General features: G+C 43.4%; 1 protein-coding gene across 2 annotated transcripts in view; it reads left to right on the top strand.

The window, feature by feature from the left end:
* The window catches only part of LOC147021693 (src kinase-associated phosphoprotein 2-like), a 145,781-nt gene extending 125,717 nt beyond the window's left edge, over positions 1–20,064 (top strand). The window contains exons 11-13 of one of the 2 annotated variants that reach the window (XM_085891951.1): positions 16,055–16,162; positions 16,449–16,552; positions 17,929–20,064. In XM_085891951.1, coding sequence (XP_085748077.1) covers positions 16,055–16,162; positions 16,449–16,552; positions 17,929–18,021 — 305 coding nt within the window. In that variant the 3' untranslated portion in view covers positions 18,022–20,064. Of the gene's footprint in view, positions 1–16,051; positions 16,163–16,448; positions 16,553–17,928 lie in introns of both variants that reach the window. The other variant, XM_085891950.1, reaches the window with a different exon arrangement.
* Positions 20,065–20,548: the final 484 nt, after the last annotated feature.

The following is a 20,548-nucleotide window of genomic DNA, read 5'->3' as shown; positions in this document are numbered from 1 at the left end:
TTCGACTTATGAGTAACCTTCAAGTACCGTGTGCTCGCCGTGTTTAAACGATCGTGGAACGTGCTTGGAACAGATGCCAACGCATGCGAAACGTGTGAGCCTTACGTCGAGTAAGTCTTAAAATTTTCAGCATGCTTGAAATTTCACGACGTATCAAACGGACTAGGTAATATGCCAGCGTACTTCAATGATTTCCAGCGTACTCTAAACGTATACACAACTTACCTATAGTGTATTTGACGTGTGCCTAGCGTTGTAAACACATTTTTCATAGAATGGCATACGCTGGCAAAATCGTCAAGGTGTGACTGCGATGTTGACACTTCAAATTCTCAGGCAGTTTTGATTTCAATCGGCGTCCGGCAAGTTCGTAACTGGCTACGCCACGAGTTCGCCGGCGATACGTATAGCACGCAAAGGGTGAGTTTAACTCTCATTTGTCATAGGTTTTGAACGCCGACCACAAGGTAAGCATTCGTTGGTAAAAGTTATGTATAACACAACGAAACGTTCTGTGCCCGTTACTAATATGTTATGTGTTGTAGTAATCAACAATAGATCTTTTGATAGGCTTTATTCTCACAAAACCCATACGCATATCTACAACAACATAAATATACATGGGGTAAGAATAACAAAATACAATAACTAGTACTCATAATACTGAAGGCAAATACCACATACACATCACATAATAACGAAGTTAAACTCCATACTCTAATACCAATTACATTCCTCAGAGTACATTATTCCTAATATAGTATATAACATACCATTACTGTTCCAGCATGACTTTCCACGGAGTACGTGGTATACGTGTCAACACCAGCCATTGACCTTCATATACAGTGCTGCCACATCCGCCCAGTTACCGTTGCCGCCAATTACAGTATGGCACTTTATTATCACAACATTATGCAAACGACCAACACGTTATGAATACGCCAAAAACTTTCAAAAAAACATGAAAATTTCAGCGTACGCCAACGTTTTACATACATTTTTATACGTTGCCATTGCTGGTTAAAACATCAAGGGGTGACAGGGCCCTTAGTTTAGCACTATCAATGGTGAAGAATCACTGTAAAAATTATAGTAGTCGGATCCGGATTCGGATCCGGATCTTCACCAAAATCTAAACACTTCGTCCTTGTCACACACCGAACCTGTCCACAAAATTTCATCTGGATCCGTCCACAACTTTTTGAGATATCCTGTACACAAACAGACAAACAGACAGACAAACAGACAGACAAACAGACAGAAAAGGGGTGAAAACATAACCTCCTTCACCTTCGTGGTGGAGGTAAATAAATAAAAAAAAGAGACAGTCGAGAGGTTGGAAAGGGAGAGGGAGAAAAGGGAGAGTGTGGAAGCATTGTGGGGAGTGGGGAGAGAAGGCAAAGGCGATTTGGAGGAGATAAGAGTCAGAGAAGGGAAGGGGGGAGGGGGGGTGTACATGTCATGGTTTGGTGGGGGTGGGGTGGAAGTGGGTGAGAGCAGCAAAGATGTAGTCACCTTTGTCGACATAATATGATGGTCCACAAATACGTTTCTCTGGCTAATCCAACATTCTCATTTCATTCCCACAGAATTTTTGTCGATATCTCAAAAGGATACGAAGGCCTATGTCTGTCTGTCTGTCTGTCTGTCTACTTATCGGCCTTGACACACAGTTTTCCTCTCTTTCAAACCACACATGGTCATGCTTAAAATCTCGTAAAGGCCATACCATGTGCTGTCGAATGGACCAATTTTTCCTGCTGCATACCACCCACAAAGAGGCAACTGGCTGATAATAATTATTAGACTGGGCAAACAATGTGCATTTGCCATGTGATACAAGCATGCATTTCACTAGCAGGAAGCTGAACCGTTATAAATTGTCAAGAAGCGGATGGAGAGCTGGGGTGCAGAGACGGGGAGTGGGCCAATTCCTCGAGAGTATCTGTGCTTAATTTTGGGACGGCAGTAATGGAACATTCGATTGCTGACAGACGACATGGCACAGTTGGTCGAGAATTGCCAGGGCTTCTGAACGAATTCCAGCAGTCCACCAGGCCGGGGTTATTTCCCGACTGCATGCACATTTCGTGGACAAAGACAGCACACATGATGGATTTTGCGAAATGTTTGCCTTCCCCATCTCGGATCATAGCTGTTGTGCCCTTTCTTGTCGTGCCGCTCCATCGACTCTCCATTTTTGGGCTTGTCGGGAGGGAAAGACAACATTGGTATTCAATTTGGACTCTAAAACATCTTGACACAGATAAACAAAGAAGGAAGAATAATAACATTTACAGTATATTCCATCTCAATGCCAAGGGGGTTGTTGCGATGTTGCTGAAAACCTTTCTGTGTTTTTTTATTATTATTAACATGCTGAAGCAGTCAGTATAACCCTTGAATTGTTGAAATCGTGCTTTCCATTCATTTTGCCAAGAAATATGAATAGTTGTATGAAATAACGCAAACATTTCACAACTTCTCTTTTTCTTCTCATCACATCTTCAATTCATGTGTTTGCGGGGGTTTTCCATTTTCCGTTTTATGTGAATAAATTGTTCAACTGAATTATACAAACAAAAAGTGATTTTTCATGCAGCACTGTTTCGCTGCAACATTTTCAAGCAGAACTGTTGGTATGGAATGTTTTCACATGAAACTTTTATCAAGACTAAAAGCCTCCCCAAAAATGTAACACTACCTGCTCTCCCACCCCCATCCCATCCCACGTATTTCCCAGCTTCCTTTCCCAGCTGTTTTTTCTTTGTCTATCCTTACTTTCCAATCTCATTTCCAAAGCCTGGACATCACCTTACTTTTGGTTAATTTGGCCACCTTACAGTACTTTTACTATAACATTCGATGTGGTTTCGGCATTACAACTTTTTACATGATATTACGCATTTAAAGCATTGGGATATTATTGTTGTTTTTTTTAATGGAAATTCATCAAAAAATTGATATTCCTTTCATCGAACATCTGCACGGCTATCCACACTTTACCAATCTGGAATTACTTTTTGTTGCATCGTTACATCAACTCGTAGGATAGACTGATTGGTGGATCACACAAATTGGATGTCATCTGTTCATTGCTGTGGTGAGAAAATGGAGAAAGAATCCACAAACCTTGTAAACGCATACTCGGGTTAAAAGCAGGCAGTCCTGCTCATTGATCTATTTTTGGACCCTTCAACAAGGACTTGCATGTATGCAGTGATAGAATCTCAAATGAGGCAAACAAAGATATTGTGACAAAATATATAAACAAAGACAAAATATATATTGTGTGTGTGTGTGTGTGTGTGTGTGTCTATACATACAATATATAGGCTCTTGGAAGAGGGATGTGACAGAGCATAAAAAGGCAATGTAATGCCAGTGGGGTGACGTTTGGATGCAAGAAACAAGGAAATGAACAAATAGGAAACCAGGAGAGAGAAGTAAACACAGTCGCCTGCAAGTACGAGTGTTGGGTTTGGTGGGGTTAATGAGGATATAAAATGTATTATTTGGTCTCATTGTCATTTTAGCTTTAATAACGCAAACTAATTTAATAAATAATATTGGATGCTAGCCCCTGTGAAGGCGAGAGTCAGTCTGCTTCGGCAGACAACGTATATGATGGAATTTATCAACCGCAAGGTGAGTATGTTTTATTGCCATGGAAAATGAGGTGCGGCTGACATTTCTAGCATTTTGCCTTCATCAGAGAAAAATAAAACAGCGCCACTGCCCGAAACATCAGCCGCAACCAGTGTGACCACTCCTCATTTTCATAAATGCCAAGGTGAACCAATGAAAAAAGCCAAGAATTCACAAGGTTTCGGAAAAGCGATGACAATAGAAAACCTATACGCCAAGAAAACCTACAGAAAACCAAGACGCCAAGGTGAACAACGAATAGCCAAGATCTTGTGAAAAAAGCCAAGGAGTGGTCACACTGGCCGCAACCCATTTCCTATGGTGGTAAACATACTCGTCAACTTTCAATTGATAAAAGCAACAGTTGAACAACTGGCTTGTTAATCCATGACTCAAGGAATTCAATTCAATGGAGCGCTCTTTCGTTAACATAAACTTTCTCATTAACAAATATTATTTTTTGATAAAATTAAGACAGATTTTCCACCACAGATGCAGACTTGTTCAGTCCATGTGCTTATTCAGTGCATAAGAGGAACTTTAGGATGTCCGTCCTATTGAAGTCTTTCAACTCTTCCGTGTCGATACCTCCGGTAAGATTCCCTTTCGGGACAGTTCACTAAAAGCTCGACATGGCTCCCCGGCTCTACATGCAAAGAGGTTCACAGAACGCCTTGGAAACACAATGAATCAGGCATATGTTTGCTTTTGGGAAAAGAGGATTCCAGAAGGACGTGCAAAAGTTCTGTTTCCATCACGTCTCTGAGCTTGGGTCACGCGCAGTACTGTTGAGTGATGTATCATTTGTTGGGCGCCTCCTGGAATAAATCTGCCGAAGCTGGGTTGTAAATTGACTCTAATGGGACACCGTGGAGGGCTATGCTGTGGTCAGCGCAGTGCTGTGACATCGGAAGCGTGCATCTCCTCCGCGGACACTCAGTTGTGGTGGAGCCTTTTTGGTGACACGTACAAGCATTAATTGCGTTGTAAATCCACTCTGCCATCCAATGGATCTCCTTCATAATGCAATCCACACTGGTTTTATGCACATCACAAACGTCAAATTCCCACCATCGTTTACCCCGTCGTTTCATAGTGACAGTACTTTAGCATGCATGTAAATTGGCAAGATTTTCATTTACAGTACGTTGTCGCTGAAAGATTATGGTATAGTGAGATTAACGTATTCGTTGACTGTACAATGCCCACTATGAGATTCGGGTATACTTTAAGATTATAGTAATTACAATGAATCAGAAACCGCAACTGAAGCTTGTGCATCACAATTGCTGTTGGAAGTACAAGAAGAATAAAATATCTCAGATCTATGCTGCATTGGAAAAACCTTTAAACATACCGATTAATTTGTTAAGTGCTGAAAAACATCGCTTTGGCATCTGGGCAATCAACCTTCATGTTGGCAGCACTCCGCCACTGCACGGCCACTTCGTTAAATAGATAAAGAAATACATAATATACACATCACATGGCCAAAAGTATGTGGACACCCCTTCTAATTGATGCATTCGGCTCTTTAAGTCACACCCATTGCTGACAGGTGTATAAAATCAAGCACACAGCCATGCAATCTCCATGGACAAACATTGGCAGTAGAATGGGCCGTACTGAAGAGCTCAGTGACTTTCAACGTGGCGCCGTCATAGGATGTCACCTTTGCAACAAGTCAGTTCGTGAAATTTCTGCCCTGCTCGAGCTGCCCCGGTCAACTGTTAGTGCTGTTATCATGAAGTGGAAACGTCTGTGAGCAACAACAGCTCAGCCGCGAAGTGGTATGCCACACAAGCTCACATAATGGGACCGCCAAGTGCTGAACCATGTAGCATGGAAAAATCGTCTGTCTTTGGTTCGCAACACTCACTACCGAGTTCCAAACTGACACTGGAAGTAACGTTAGCACAAACACTGTATGGCGAGATCTTCATGAAATGGGTTTCCATGGCCGAGCAGCCCCACACAGGCCTCATATCACCATGCGCAATGCCAAGTGTCAGCTGGAGTGGTGTAAAGTTCACTGCCATTCGACTCTGGAGAAGTGGAAATGCATTCTCTGGAGTGATGAATCACGCTTCACTATCTGGCAGTCCGACGGATGAATCTTGGTTTGGTGGATGCCAGGAGAACGCAACATGCCCAAATGCATAGTGCCAACTGTAAAGTTTGGTGCAGGAGGAATTATGGTCTGGGGCTGTTTTTCATGGTTCGGGCTCGGCCCCTCAGTTCCAGTGAAGGGAAATCTTAATGCAACAGCATACAATGACATTCTAGATGATTCTGTGCTTCCAACATTGTGGTAACAGTTTGGGTAAGGCCCTTTCCTGTTTCAGCATGACAATGCCCCCGTGCACAAAGCGAGGTTCATACAGAAATGGTTTGTCAATATCAATGTGGAAGAACTTGATTGGCCTGACCTCAACCCCAATGAACACCTTTGGGATGAATTGGAACGCCGACTACAAGCCAGACCCAATTGCCCGACCTCACGAATTCTCTTGTGGCTGAATGGAAGCAAATCCTCAAAGCAATGTTCCAACATCTGTGGAAAGCCTTCCCAGAAGAGTGGAAGCTGTTATCGCAGCAGAAGGGGGACCAACTCCATATTAATGTCCATGATTTTGGAATGACATGTTGGATGAGCAGGTATCCACATACTTTTGGCCATGCCGTGTATATATCTTACATGAATAAAAGGCAGTGTGTGTGTGTGTGTGTGTGTGTGTGTGTGTGTGTGTGTGTGTGTGTGTGTGTGTGTGTGTGTGTGTGTGTGTGTGTGTGTGTGTGTGTGTGTGTGTGTGTCCTCCATAATTCGAAAACCATGAAACCTATCAGCCTGAAACTTTACATGGATACTAAGGAACTCCAAGGAAGTGCATGACTGAAAATTGTGTTTGGCTTAATTAAAACACCCCTTTTGAAGATAATTAACGGCCATATTTAATTATATCCTTTATCAGGCACATCCTTGGCATTTTTGGGGTCTTAAGGCATCTCCTGGGTAACCTCGCCTGGGTCTGAAGCCACCATGTTTTTTGGCCTGCTCAACCATGCCTTGACTTGGAACAGGCTGCAACTATTTCTTAATGACAAAGGTTTTTTTTCACTTTCCTCACTCATATTATTGAATGCCAGTTCATCATCGCTACATAGTGCAAACATCGCTTTTTAAAGTGCTATAGTTTTCAGATTAGGAGCTTGAAGCGATTTAATGCATCATATTATACGATTTTTCACGATCTACTCTCACGGAATAATTAAAGTACATCATCAAAATATTATTTTGGTTTTGAGGAACGGAGAATCATCTGGACTAAATAAGTGTTCAAATCTGTCGTGAAATCTGATAATTTAAAGAAATTATTGCATGCCCGTAAGTGCGTGGCCGTACATGCAAAAAATAAAAAAACTTTCAAACCACGTGCCAGAAACAACAACCACACAGGCCATTTCTTCGCTCTCACGTGCCCGTACGTGCGTGGCCGTACGTGCAAAAAAAAAACTTTCAAACCGCAAGCCAGAAACGACAACCACACAGGCCGTTCCTTCGCTCTCGCGACAACCACACTTCCACACACAGAGTTAATTAAAATCCAAATTAAAATCAAGTTTACCTCCCTGTCTTTGCTTGCCATGGCATTCGCTGCCATGTAACAGGAACAGCCCGTGACGTCATCGTCGGCCGGCCGTGCACCGGCCTATGCAGCCACGCCTACGCAGCAACGTGTCATGTCATTGGTTGGGAAATAAATGGCAGCAGCAACGTGTCATGTCATTGGTTGGTAAATAAATGGCCATAACTTGGGAAACAATTGTCTGATTAATATCAAACCTTGAAAAGGCACATCCTCAGGTCCCCAGCAATATACCTGGCAAGTTTCAATTAGATCGGACCAGTGGTTGTCAAGAAACAGCAGTCACAGACACACACACACACACACACACACACACACACACACACACACACACACACACACACACACACACACACACACACACACACACACACACTTGTGCTTGGGTGATACCGGCAATTTTTCGGGAATCGGACAGTTGGAGTCGGTGTTAAATACCGACTACAGTATGTACTGTATACAACCCAAAAACCTTGAGTAGCTTCCACCAAGAAGCAACGTTGCATTTATACAGACGTATCAGGGATATGTTCACAAACATTAATCATTATAAACAACTGCATGTGATGGGTGGAAAAAAAATTGGCTCGGAAATTTAGAGAACATGTTAATAAGGCAAACAGCTCAGAAATCGGGTGTTATTTCACAACAACTCGCTCAGGATGACGGAGCATGAACCACTCGCTCAGGATGATGGAGCATGAACCACTTGCACAGGATGACGGAGCACGAACCACTCACTCAGGATGACGGAGCACGAACCACTCACTCAGGATCACAGAACACAAACCACTCATTCAGGATGACGGAGCACGAACTACTCATTCAGGATGATGGAGCACGATCCCCTCACTCTCAATGATGTGGCGCAGCAAAAGCGTCCGTTGTGAGTGAACGATTTGCTCAGAATGATGTGGAGTAGTACTGCTATCGACAGAAGGGTGCTCGGCAAGTGGCTTAAGCACTCAAGCAAGCACTCCAATTAAATGGTTGATAAGGAATGGCTGGCCAGCCTGTGGCTGCATACTATATAGGACCCCTTTAACTTTAAAGCCAGTCTTCACCGCGCACACAGCAGTTGAAGAAATAAAATGAATTTGTTCAAATAATGACGTTATCCACAAAAGAGTTGCTGTTGATGCAGAACAACCCTGGAGACATCACAAAGTTTAATTGCCCGTGAAATAAATGTTTCAGACAATCCGCCATGTTGCCTGTTTGTAAGTGGACGTGTCATGTGGTACATTGTTCGCGGTCTGCTCAAATGTTATCACTATATTTTAAAACGTCCGTTTTTCACCACATTTGCTTTTATCCCCTGTAGAGCACCATGCAAAACCTCTGAAAATATAGACACAGATCTGGCAGACATTATGGATAACTAGTCCCTCTGGGGGGCAGGGTGTGAGGCCGTGCAGTAAATGCATTAAATTATATAGCTTAATGAAGCTGGTTAATTTTGCCACATTCATAAAATATTTGTTCATTCCATATAATTCTTCAAACAATCGAAAAAGAAAAGTTTAATCCTTTATAAATTTCACATTTTCTTGTGTATTTATAGAGTAGGGAACATAGCCTTGTTTGCGTAAAGTAAGTAGGTATATCGGCTTAGTCATAAGACTCATTATCTATCTATAATTCCAGCAATCTGTGTGTGTGTTTTCATAAAGCATAGCATATTGTCTGCTCACGCCCTATCTCTATGTCTGTCTGTCTGTCTGTCTGTCTGTCTCTCTGTCTCTCTCTCTCTCTCTCTCTCTCTCTCTCTCTCTCTCTCTCTCTCTCTCTCTCTCTCTCTCTCTCTCTCTCTCTCTCTCTCTCTCTCTCTCTCTCTCTCTCTCTCTCTCTCTCTCTCTCTCTCTCTCTCTCTCTCTCTCTCTCTCTCTCTCTCTCTCTCTCTCTCTCTCTCTCTCTCTCTCTCTCTCTCTCTCTCTGTCCCTGGACATATCCGGATGGTGATTATGTCTGGACAGTGTTTGTCTCCAGATGTGTCCAGGCAGGGTTTGTCTCCGGTCATGTCTGGATGGTATTTATCTCCACACGCGTCTGGATGGCATTTATGTCCGCACAGGAGTTTGTCTCCGGACATGTCCTCACATTGTTTGTCTCCAGACAGCTTGGCTCCGGACGCGTCTGGGCGGTGTTTGTTTCCGGCCTCCTTCTGGCGGTGTTTGTTTCCGGACAACTTAACTCCGGATGCATCCGGCAGTGTTTGTTTCCAGACGCATCTTGGCGGTGTTTAATTCCGAATGCGTCGGGGCGGTGTTTGTTTCCAGACGTGTCCGGGCATTGTTTTTCTCCGGATGTGTCCAAGTAGTGTTTTTGCCTGACGATTTGGCTCTGAATGTTTCTGGCGGGTTTTGTCTCCAGATGTGTTCACAGTATGACGAGTAGAAAATGGCTTTCAGACAATATTTTGTTTCCATCTTCACTGTTATTCGATGCAGAATCAATTTGATCAAACAGTATGAATCAAAATTCATGATCCATCGCATGTCTGCCTTCCATTCCTCTCACCTCTCACTGTCTTCCCTTCCCCAAGCTCGCCTCGCTCCCCCACCCCTCCTCACTCCCACACCCCTCCTCGCTACCACACCCCTCCTCGCTCTCCCTCCCTCCTCTCTCCTTTCCCCTCCACCTCTTCACTCCCCCCCTCTCTTTTTCCCCCTCTTTTTCTCCCCCACCCCCTTTAGTATTTCAGTCAGTTAAGCGAGGGGTAGTACTTGCGAGGATATACTGTATATCTATATGTGTGTGTGTGTGTGTGTGTGTGTGTGTGTGTGTGTGTGTGTGTGTGTGTGTGTGTGTGTGTGTGTGTGTATAAATCTATGTACTAGCGATACCTGTGCACATGCAGTACAACCGTACACGGGGAATGACAAAAATACGTATTGTGCAAAATGCAAGTGGTACTATGGAATGCCAAGACTTCCCAAACATTGTCGGCATGTCCACTAAGTGCCACAGCAATTTCATAGGGATCGTTTGACGGCGAGCCGAGTTTTTAGTGTGCAAGCTTGGTATTATAATTGAGATATAAATTTATATATATATATATATATATATATATATATATATATATATATATATATATATATTACACGTATATATTGTATGTATATATATATATATATATATATATATATATATATATATATATATATATATATATATATATATATATACATATATATATATATATATATATATATATATAAATATATATATATATATATATATATATATATATATATATATATATATATATATATATATATATATATATATATATATATATATATATATATATATATATATATATATATATATATATATATATATATATATATATATATATATATATATATATTGTTACGAATTTCGGTCCGCCCGGCGTGCGATCGGCCACGTAACTCAAATCGCGACCGCGTCGCCCACCGGAACGGACAATTCAGTCGTGACCCTCCTTGGAACTATCGCCAGGAGCTAGTCACGGGTGGGTCTTTCAACCCCACCACAATCGTGCCAATCGGCCACCCGCGCAGGATAGGGTTGTTCGCCAAACTCGACCTAGCTAAGTACCTGCGCGGGTAGTTAACCGGGCGATCGTACTTTGCCGCTGGCCGGCCTAGAACACGAACCGCTTAAGCGGTCCGTTCCTTGCTTCAGTGATAACCGAGTGGTGTTATCGCCGGCCCCGACGGGTGTGATTATTTACCGGGTGCTTACACCCTTCTACCAATTCCTTGTGTGATGCAAGATGGAACTTTCAAACAAAGGAAAGGGCGCAACAAAACGGGGAACTGTTTGACACTACATTTATTACGCACTCAGACAAGGCAAGCACGTATTCACAGCCATACAGTAGGAATGAAATTTACAAGCAGAGTTACAACCAAATTAAGCAATGTTTATTTACATGCACTTAAACAGTTTATACTTTTATTACAAGACACGGCGCCACAAGATGCATTCAAAGAAAAAGCAAGAAAAGACCCCCTCATAGACAAGGGAGTCAGACTGGGCCCGTGGGCCTAATGCGCGTGGAACCTGGAGGAGTGGCCAGGTCCACGAGACCGAAGGGTCTTACCCGCGCCCTCGTGGCACGATGGCGGGCAAGCCGCGATGTCAGCGTAGCTGCGCCTGGCTTCGTGCCCCTGGCGTGGTCGGCGAGCTCTCTCCGGCGCTCCCCGTCTGCATTTCCCGTCGGCTTCGAGCTCCGTCTCCCAACTCGACTGCCCCGCCGACACTGCAGACTTGACTGCCCCGCTGACACTGCTGCTGCCACTCCACTGCTCCCACTTTTCCGCGCTCTCCAGAGCCTCCAGACTGCCACTCTTCTGCGCTCTCCAGACCCTCCAGACGACTTTTCTGCCGACACTCCGCCGCTCCCACTTGACTGCTCTCCCCAGAGCTGCGTTGTGCTCGCGCTTATATAGCCCAGGGGAGGGCGTCTATGCAAATTTCTGGATCACAGCGGGTTCGGAGGTGGGGCCACACCACCCGATGCTCAGCCATTGGGCAGATGAAAAGGGGGCGTGAAGCATTCCTGATCCGCTTTTTGAGGCGAAAGGAACGCATTCACAACCCATGGTACGACGTGTGGTAGAAAGGCAGAGGTGGTGGGAGTTTGGTTGTTGGCGGGCGTCGTTTGAGAATGGCGGTGAAGCGATGTTTGCGGGATGGAGTTGTGGAGGTAAAGAGGCGAAGGTGGTGGTGGTTCGAGTTGTTGGGAATGATGTTGGTGGTGGCAATTTGGTTGTTGGGGTATGATTGGTCCAAAATAATGACAGAGAAAAGGAAAACGGCTATCTCAAAGGATCGCAGCCCAGTGAACACGGAAAAATCCCTTTAAACAATGGTGGGAAATCTAACTACACATATACTTATCGTCATAACTGATCTTAGGACCCTTTATGGTGTATTGCGAATTTCCACAGCCATAACAATATATATATATATATATATATTGTTACGGTTCTCGGAACCAACCTTATGCATACAACATACAGGTGTCCCAAATCAGTTATTCCATTAGTATACGTGCAGATAGAATCCTTCCTTGTGTGTAGTGGGGAGACACGGTGGTGCGTTGTGGTGGGCTTTTAGTTAGGGTTATAAATCATTTTACCCCTTTCATTTTATTTCCCCTTTTATTTGATCCGTGGTACCTTCATCTCGCTTGCTACCCTCGTCTCGTCTCCTGAGCCCAAATCCCGACGGGCACTTTGGGCTGGACAAGCGCTTCCACCATCTACCCGCTGTCCACAGAGACTCGTTTTCTGAGGCAGAATCCCGAGGTTTGTAATAGTAGCTGCGCCACCATTCACCTTCTCAAACCCAGACAGGGTGGTGTGGGTGGTCCTTACCAGTGTCTGGCTGAAACCCCACCCTGAAAGGAGGACCACATGAAGGCCCGGTCCAATCGGGACGGACAATGACGTTGGCTTCGCCATGGCTCTACCCGAACTCCGTGATCGATAAAGAACGGGACAATCTTCAGAGTTGAGTTGGATGCGAGGGAAGGTTGTCATTGGATTTGAAAGGTCGTGGTTGGTTTTGAAAGGGAGAAGTGGTTGTTGGTGGATGCGAAGGACCTCGACCAAGCCTCTAATCTGGTCCTGCCTACTGCTCATCTCTCGCCTCTTTGGACTCCGCCACACACGATTACCACATGTGCCGTTGTGGACCGAACTGCGCAGCTTTTGTCGGGTGCTGCACTATGGAGCATCTTTTCCCAAGAATGCTCAGGTACCCTAAACTGTGACCTCAACTCCCTCCCACCCTGGCTGCAGAAGACCTTTTTCTTTTCATTGGGTTTATTTTGTCTGAGAGTGTGTCTGAGAGTGTTGCACCTGTCTGTTAGCTAAGCCTGTGTAAGATCTTTATTGTTGTGATTGTTGCTTTTATTATTCTCGCGTCAAGTCTGCACTGTGTCTGCTTTTAGAAGTTGCTTGCATAATTGCCGCACCACACCTCTCTCATCTTCCCCTGCGTAACACACCCAATAAACCTTTTTCCTGTGCCACATACTTTTCCTCGCTTTATTTAAAATAAATAATTGTAGAAATGTTCCCAGCTCGTTTTGTATTTTCCTCCATTGGTCCAGTATGGTTCGAATCTGAGTTTAGCCAGGTCTTTAATCCCGATAATCCATTCCTTCGAGCTGGTACGTCCTGGGCAGTGCCGCTCAACTGCATCCGATCCGGAAAGGTAGTCAGTAATTGGAAGAGTGATCCAGTTCGGGCAAGGCGTACCGAGGGTGTGGTTCCCCGGTAGTCAAAACCACATGGTTAATTAGGTAACTTGTTTCGAGACAGGAGGACCCGATGCCACGCGGTTGAGGTATTGGCATCCATGGTCGGTTAAGCGACCCGCCACATCACGGAATTATCCGTGAGCGACGGCCTACAATTCCGGGGAGTCTGGTGGGAATCGACGAAGTTTCCCCCACCTCGTGGTCGTTCTCTGCCAGATCCCGGCCCACAACAATATATATATATATATATATATATATATATATATATATATATATATATATATATATATATATATATATATATATATATATATATATATATATATATATATATATATGTATAAATATATATTTGTTTGTTTGATATATAGACTGTACACGGGGATATATAGACCTAACAGCTTGGTTGTTAACCAGATTGTAGATTGTTTAATATAATCTTGGAAAGTGAGAGGATGCCGGAGGAGTGGACATTAAGTGTACTGGTTCCGATTTTCAAGAATAAGGGTGATGTGCAGAGCTGTGGAAATTACAGAGGGATAAAGTTGTTAAGCCACACCATGAAGTTGTGGGAAAGAGTAGTGGAAGCTTGGTTGAGAGGAGAGGTGACGATCTGTGAGCAGCAATATGGGTTTATGCCAGGAAAAAGCACCACTGATGCGATGTTTGCTTTGAGAATGTTGATGGAGAAGTAGAGGGAAGGCCAGAAGGAGTTACATTGTGTGTTTGTGGATTTAGAGAAAGCTTATGATAGGGTGCCAAGAGAGGAGTTGTGGCATTGTATGAGGAAGTCGGGAGTGGTGGAGAAGTATGTGAGGATCGTGCAGGATATGTATGAGGACAGTGTGACAGCGGTGAGGTGTGCGGTCGGAATGACGGACCGGTTTAAGGTTAAAGTGGGATTGCACCAAGGATCGACTCTGAGCCCTTTCCTGTTTGCAATGGTGATGGACAGGTTGACGGACGACATCAGACTGGAGTCTCCATGGACTATGATGTTCGCGGATGACATCATGATCTATAGGGAGAGTAGGGAGCAGGTTGAGGCGAGCCTCGAGAGGTGGAGGTACGCACTGGAGAGAAGGGGAATGATAGTCAGTCGGAGTAAGACGGAGTACATGTGCGTAAATGAGAGGGAAGGTGGTGGTATGGTGCGGTTGCAAGGAGTTGAGGTGGGGAAGGTGGATTGGTTTAAATACTTTGGATCAACTGTCCAAAGTAACGGAGAGTGTGGGAGAGAAGTGAAAAAGAGAGTGCAGGCAGGATGGAGTGGGTGGAGAAGAGTTGCAGGAGTGATTTGTGACAGAAGGGTAGCTGCAAGAGTGAAGGGGAAAGTATATAAGACGGTAGTGAGACCAGCTATGTTGTATGGTTTGGAGGCGGTGGGACTAACAATAAGACAGGAAGCGGAGTTGGAGGTGGCAGAGTTAAAGATGCTGCGATTCTCGTTGGGAGTGACGAGGATGGACAGGATAAGAAATGAGTATATTAGAGGGACAGCGCAGGTAGGACGGTTTGGAGATAAATTGAGAGAGGCGAGATTGAGATGGTTTGGACATGTGCTCAGGAGGGAAACGGAGTATATCGGGAGAAGGATGTTGAAGATGGAGCCGCCAGGCAGGAGGAGAAGAGGAAGGCCAAAGAAGAGGTTCATGGATGCGGTGAGGGCGGACATGTGGGTGGTTGGAGTGTCAATGGAAGATGTGGAGGATAGAGCGAAATGGAGACGGTTGATCCGCTGTGGCGACCCCTTACGGGAGCAAGCCGAAAGAGGAAGAAGAAGAAGATATATATATATATATATATATATATATATATATATATATATATATATATATATATGTATATATGTATATATGTATATATATATATGTATGTATATATATGTATGTATGTATATATATATATATATATATATATATATGTATATATATATATATATATATATATATATATATATATATATATATATATATATATATATATATATATATATATATATATATATATATATATACATACACAATGAATGGAACCCCCTAACTCGATGAGGCAGCAGGGCACAGGTCGAGTCCCATCATAGCAATTTCTGTACGACCTGTCAGCAACCCGTGTCGCTTGCCACACGAGCATATTGTCCCTGCCATTTTGATCACCAGTCAGGAAGTTTGCAGCCAGGAATATTAAATTCAACGAAAGAAGCATGCTGACTGCGACACGACGATGACGTCATGTGCATAAATTACATCAATTGGTGCCTCCCAGTCTGGAGGTGGTGTGTTGGTATAATTTATGCACATGACGTCATTGTGTCATCGTCAGCATGCTTCTTTGATTGATAGATACACACACACACACACACACACACACACACACACACACACACACACACACACACACACACACACACACACACACACACCATAGAAAGCCCCACTCACAGTCCCTTCCCACTGTGACACCAAGTCAAATTGCTCTGGTGCCATTGCAGCAGACTTGGGTCAGGAAGCACCGGATCTGCTTGAAGATGACGATCTTCCTCCTCCACCCAGCTTCCTGTTGGATGGCCTGTGCAAACCTGAGCCAGTCATTCCAGACAAAGGTGACAAACCTAAACAAATGATTGCAGTGAACCTTTGATTAAAATGCTTCGTATCTTATTGCTTTGTTGCACGAAACAATTTATCTTCTTTGTATCGTGTCCAATAACTAAAGATGACATAATATTGTTTGTTTGCATTCCAAAAGAGCCAACATACTGTATGTAAATGCTTTTCCGCAACTCATTTCAGGAGGCTTGACCCTCTCCCTCTGATAATTGACCTCTCATAATGTTAATACGGGCAGAAAATGCTCTGTATTATTGAGCGTGCAACTTCCTTCTCCAGAATATAATTACAGGAATTTCTACCAAGCCCTTTGGAATTGCACAGCTGATAAGGAGGATGAATTGAGCTTCAAGAGGGGTGATCTCATTTACGTCTTGAGTAAGGTAAGTGTGCACAAAACTTCCTTCGAGGATTTTTCATTTGGTGCACCTTTTTTCCAGTTTGTTGGACAAAAGATTCCAGATCACAAGGCTGAGCATTTGTGAGGAAAACGGCACTTAATGAATCGTGGTGCTCAAGATAGATGGCAGCCTTTTGCAGAAATCACAATGACTATTGGAGGGAGGATTCGGGGAGAAGTGCATTTTGGACGAGAAGATGCGTGCACGTATCCATCATCGCGAGTATCTCATTAAAAGCGGAGGAATTGAGTTTGAGATACAGGGAAGGTGGGGGGTGGGGGGGGAAATGCTTGGTTTACACCGAGATCCGTGCCAGTGCATTGGGGGGGGGAGGGGAGAAGAAATCAGAAAACGCAATTGATGCTTCTCCGGCGACTTGCAGCAAGAAAGGGACGTGACCCCACTGTTAAAAGCTGCTCTCGATTTACGGCTCGCTCTGCCCATTCGAGATGCAATTTGCAGGCTGTGAATTCCCAGCAAGCTCGCCGTCGATTCTCACATTCTCTGCCGCCTGCCTTTTTAACATGCGCAAACGGAAAGGACCTGCCAATGATGGATACTTCCTGCAGTGAGCCGGTAAATGGAAGAGATTGCCGCTTCTTGGCACCAAATTATAACAGTGAGCTGCCATCACTGCCATCACAAACCAAATGTCAGAAGCGGAGAGGGGTGGGAGGGATAAAGAATTCTTCGAATATTCCCTGAATAAGTTGAGTATTCATTATGCATTAAGACTTAAGTGATGGAGGAGCAAGATGCCAAAAGGTTGTCCTTTAATCCTAAAAATTAACCTTCACCAAAACGATTGTAAGACTGATTGAATTGAGGTGACGCCATTTGTGATCCTTGTAATGGTTCGGCATCGATGCCTGCCCTGCATGTCTGTCTGACTCGATCACTTTCCAAGTATAAGGTTGGAGTTAAATATTTGTGGAATGTGCCCATACAAACTTTTTTTTTATCAACAAACAGAAAATCCATGCATCATCATTCATAAATTAATATAATAACACGATACAGTTTTATTTTATGTGTACAACCAAATTGACAAGCAAATAATTATGTCAACACTGTAACTTCAGTCTGAAGATCAAGCCCCCATCATCATCCCAAATCTCACCTTGATTTATTCAAATGCAAAGTTCATGCAACTTTCAAGAGTTGTCATATAACGTACATTCTTTGCAATAATGGATGTTCTGAAACTTTTTAACTGAAATAAGTGGTAAGTAGAATCTTAAACTGGGATTTGGTGGTGAGATTCAGACATGGTCATAAAACCTTGGCTGATGCTTGAATTTGAAATGGATTTATCATGGTATGCTTGTGTTGAAATATTTTTCTCTCGTTTTCATCAGGAATTTGATGCCTTGCGGTGGTGGATTGGAGAAATGGACAATACCATCGGACTGGTGCCCAAATCATACCTCACGGAGGCATACGAGTTGTGAACATTTATGCAGACTAATGCTAATGTTACTCTTGAATTCATTCGTCCTTTGTTCAGATTCCAGAATATTTCAGCAACGATAAAAAGGATTGTTGTACTGTACTTAGTATTCCATTCTGAGCATATAGGTGATAACCATGGTATTGCCGGTTCAAATCCCCTATACCTTGTTCAGTTGCTCATAGTGTACATATGTAATTGATGTAAAAGTACACTGATGTCTCCTCTTGTCCTTATTCCTTCGTATGCAGCACATGGCTGTGAGTAGCATCAATGGCTGAGGCAGAGCCGGTGTTAGGAGAGGGCAACAGGGAAGGTGCTTGGAGCCCTCGAGCATTCGGGGGGCACTAAAAAAACATTTCCTTTTTTTTTTTAACTCCATTTCTTGCAGTTAACTAGCCTGAGCTTATGCTCATAAAACACAGTCACACTGTAGCAATAACGATAATGAGAAAAGATAACGAAAAACGAGAAATCGTTCCTGGTGAGGCAGTCACACCACACCGATACCGAAAAAGTAAAAACGATTGCGTTTTAAGTCTGGATAGAATCCAAGAACCGAAATAGTTTTGTTATTCCCCCCCCCCCCCCCGCATGGCGGAAGGGGTATATTGTTGTCACCCAGGTCGTCCGGCTGTCCGTCCGGTTGTCCGTTCATCCGTCAACATTTATAGCTGTGAGTGTAATAACTCATAAACTCTTCGCCATATCGATTTGAAATTTGGGTCACACATGTACCACCTGAAAAGGAAGAACCGTATTGATTTTGGGCGTGGCCGGATCCAAGATGGCCGACTCGGGCGGCCATCTTGAAAAAAATGTTTTTTGTAATAAATGGAAAACCGCTTATCTGATTTCAATTATTTTTGGTTACTACGTTCCTCACCCCTGGGGAACTTTTTTCGAGATGATGACCAAATGGTGTCTTGTTTCCAATTCACCTCCCTCATTTTCTGGAATATGTATGACCTTTTTCATTCAATGATGGGGGATTCCCCATCTCTGATGGTATATTTTAAAGTATTGCATTTACACACAACATTGGTTAAACTAGGCATGCCACAGTTGCCTCGTGCTAATCTCGCTCTTAATGGTAGTCACAACTCACCAGTAATGTCTTGTAAATTGTAATGATGAAAAACTATTTTCAAACAAAGATGTCTCAGGATCGTCTGAATGGACTGGTTGAAATTGCAATAGAACATGAACTGTGTCGTAAGTTGGACTTCACCAAAACAACTTTTGACTTTTCCGTGGCTAATGCAAAGAGGGTCTGCTTCTAAAGATGAGTCACCATGATTTTACATTCTCATTATGTCATGTCATTGTGTGATGTGGCTTGTGGAATTTTAAAATAGTTAACAATAATGAGCGGTATGTTGTGATTATTTTTTGAAAGGAGGTGAGGCCCCGAGTTTAACTCTGCCCCGGGCCCCCGATTGGCTAACACCGGCTATGGGCTGAGGGGAAGCAGCTGTGCTGCTGATACAACGCCCCGTGAAGGTTAGGGCAGCAATTTAGAATTTGTTCCATGGTGCCAGCGATAGCTCGCCTTCTCTTCACGAAAGACACGTCCACCAATCGATGTGGGCAGACGGGACACCAGTTTAATGTCCATCCGTGGGGCGGCACACACATTGATGCCTTGCCCTACATGCGACAGTTCGTAGCTGAGTCGAGATTCAAACCCAGGCTGGGCAGCTCAGAGGAAAGTGTGCGTACCTCTTTGTCCTTCAAGTAATACGTATGAAAGCTCTTCCATGTGAGCATTTTATCACAGAGAATAAAGTTTGCAATCACTATTGCTGAGCTTCATAAAGGGCAGTTCCTAAACCCCATCTGAAATTGAACCTTTAAAAAAGGTAGTACTGTTTTTATTGTTGTATGTCTTCATTTACATTACCATTGAACTTCAGTGTGTCTGTCCAGACCATAACGTTTTTACCAATTGAGCTTTTGTCATCAAATCTTTAACAGACCTATATTATGAGAATACGTAGAACACAAATTAATAAAATGTACAAATATGTTTGTAAACTGTCGTTTTTTTATCAAGTTTAGTTCGAGTACTAAGCAAATGTGGACGGGCTTTACATTTTGATATGCTTTCTCGTTTCATTTGTGTCAAATTTCTCAGTGGTCTTTTGAAGCATGAATGCATGAACTCAGTCTTTCGTTGACTTGACCCAAAAACAGAGAGAAAAGTGCAGAAATTCAGGAAAAAAATTCCTCCTCAGGGAGGTCATTCTCATTGTGTCTAAATCACAGAAAATGGAGCTCATTCCTCAGAGATCCACCACAAATACACCAAAGCTTCAGACCAGTGTATGCTCATTTTTCTGCTCCATTCAGCCATTGGGATCATACTCTGTAGAGAGCATTGGTGCTGCCAAAGAAGTCTCCTGGGCTATTGGGCACAATCCTGGACAGGTCACCACTCCAACACAGGATACTTAAATGGCTCAATCATCCCAGCAAGCTGGCACTCATTTTGCTGACCTCAGAAGGAGGACAGGCTGAGTCAACCA

The sequence above is a fragment of the Eptatretus burgeri genome, chromosome 8 (assembly GCF_056783735.1).
Source record: "Eptatretus burgeri isolate ZD-2024b chromosome 8, Ebu_testis_v1, whole genome shotgun sequence".
Taxonomy (NCBI): domain Eukaryota; kingdom Metazoa; phylum Chordata; class Myxini; order Myxiniformes; family Myxinidae; genus Eptatretus; species Eptatretus burgeri.
This window is presented reverse-complemented; position numbering and strand designations above follow the sequence as displayed.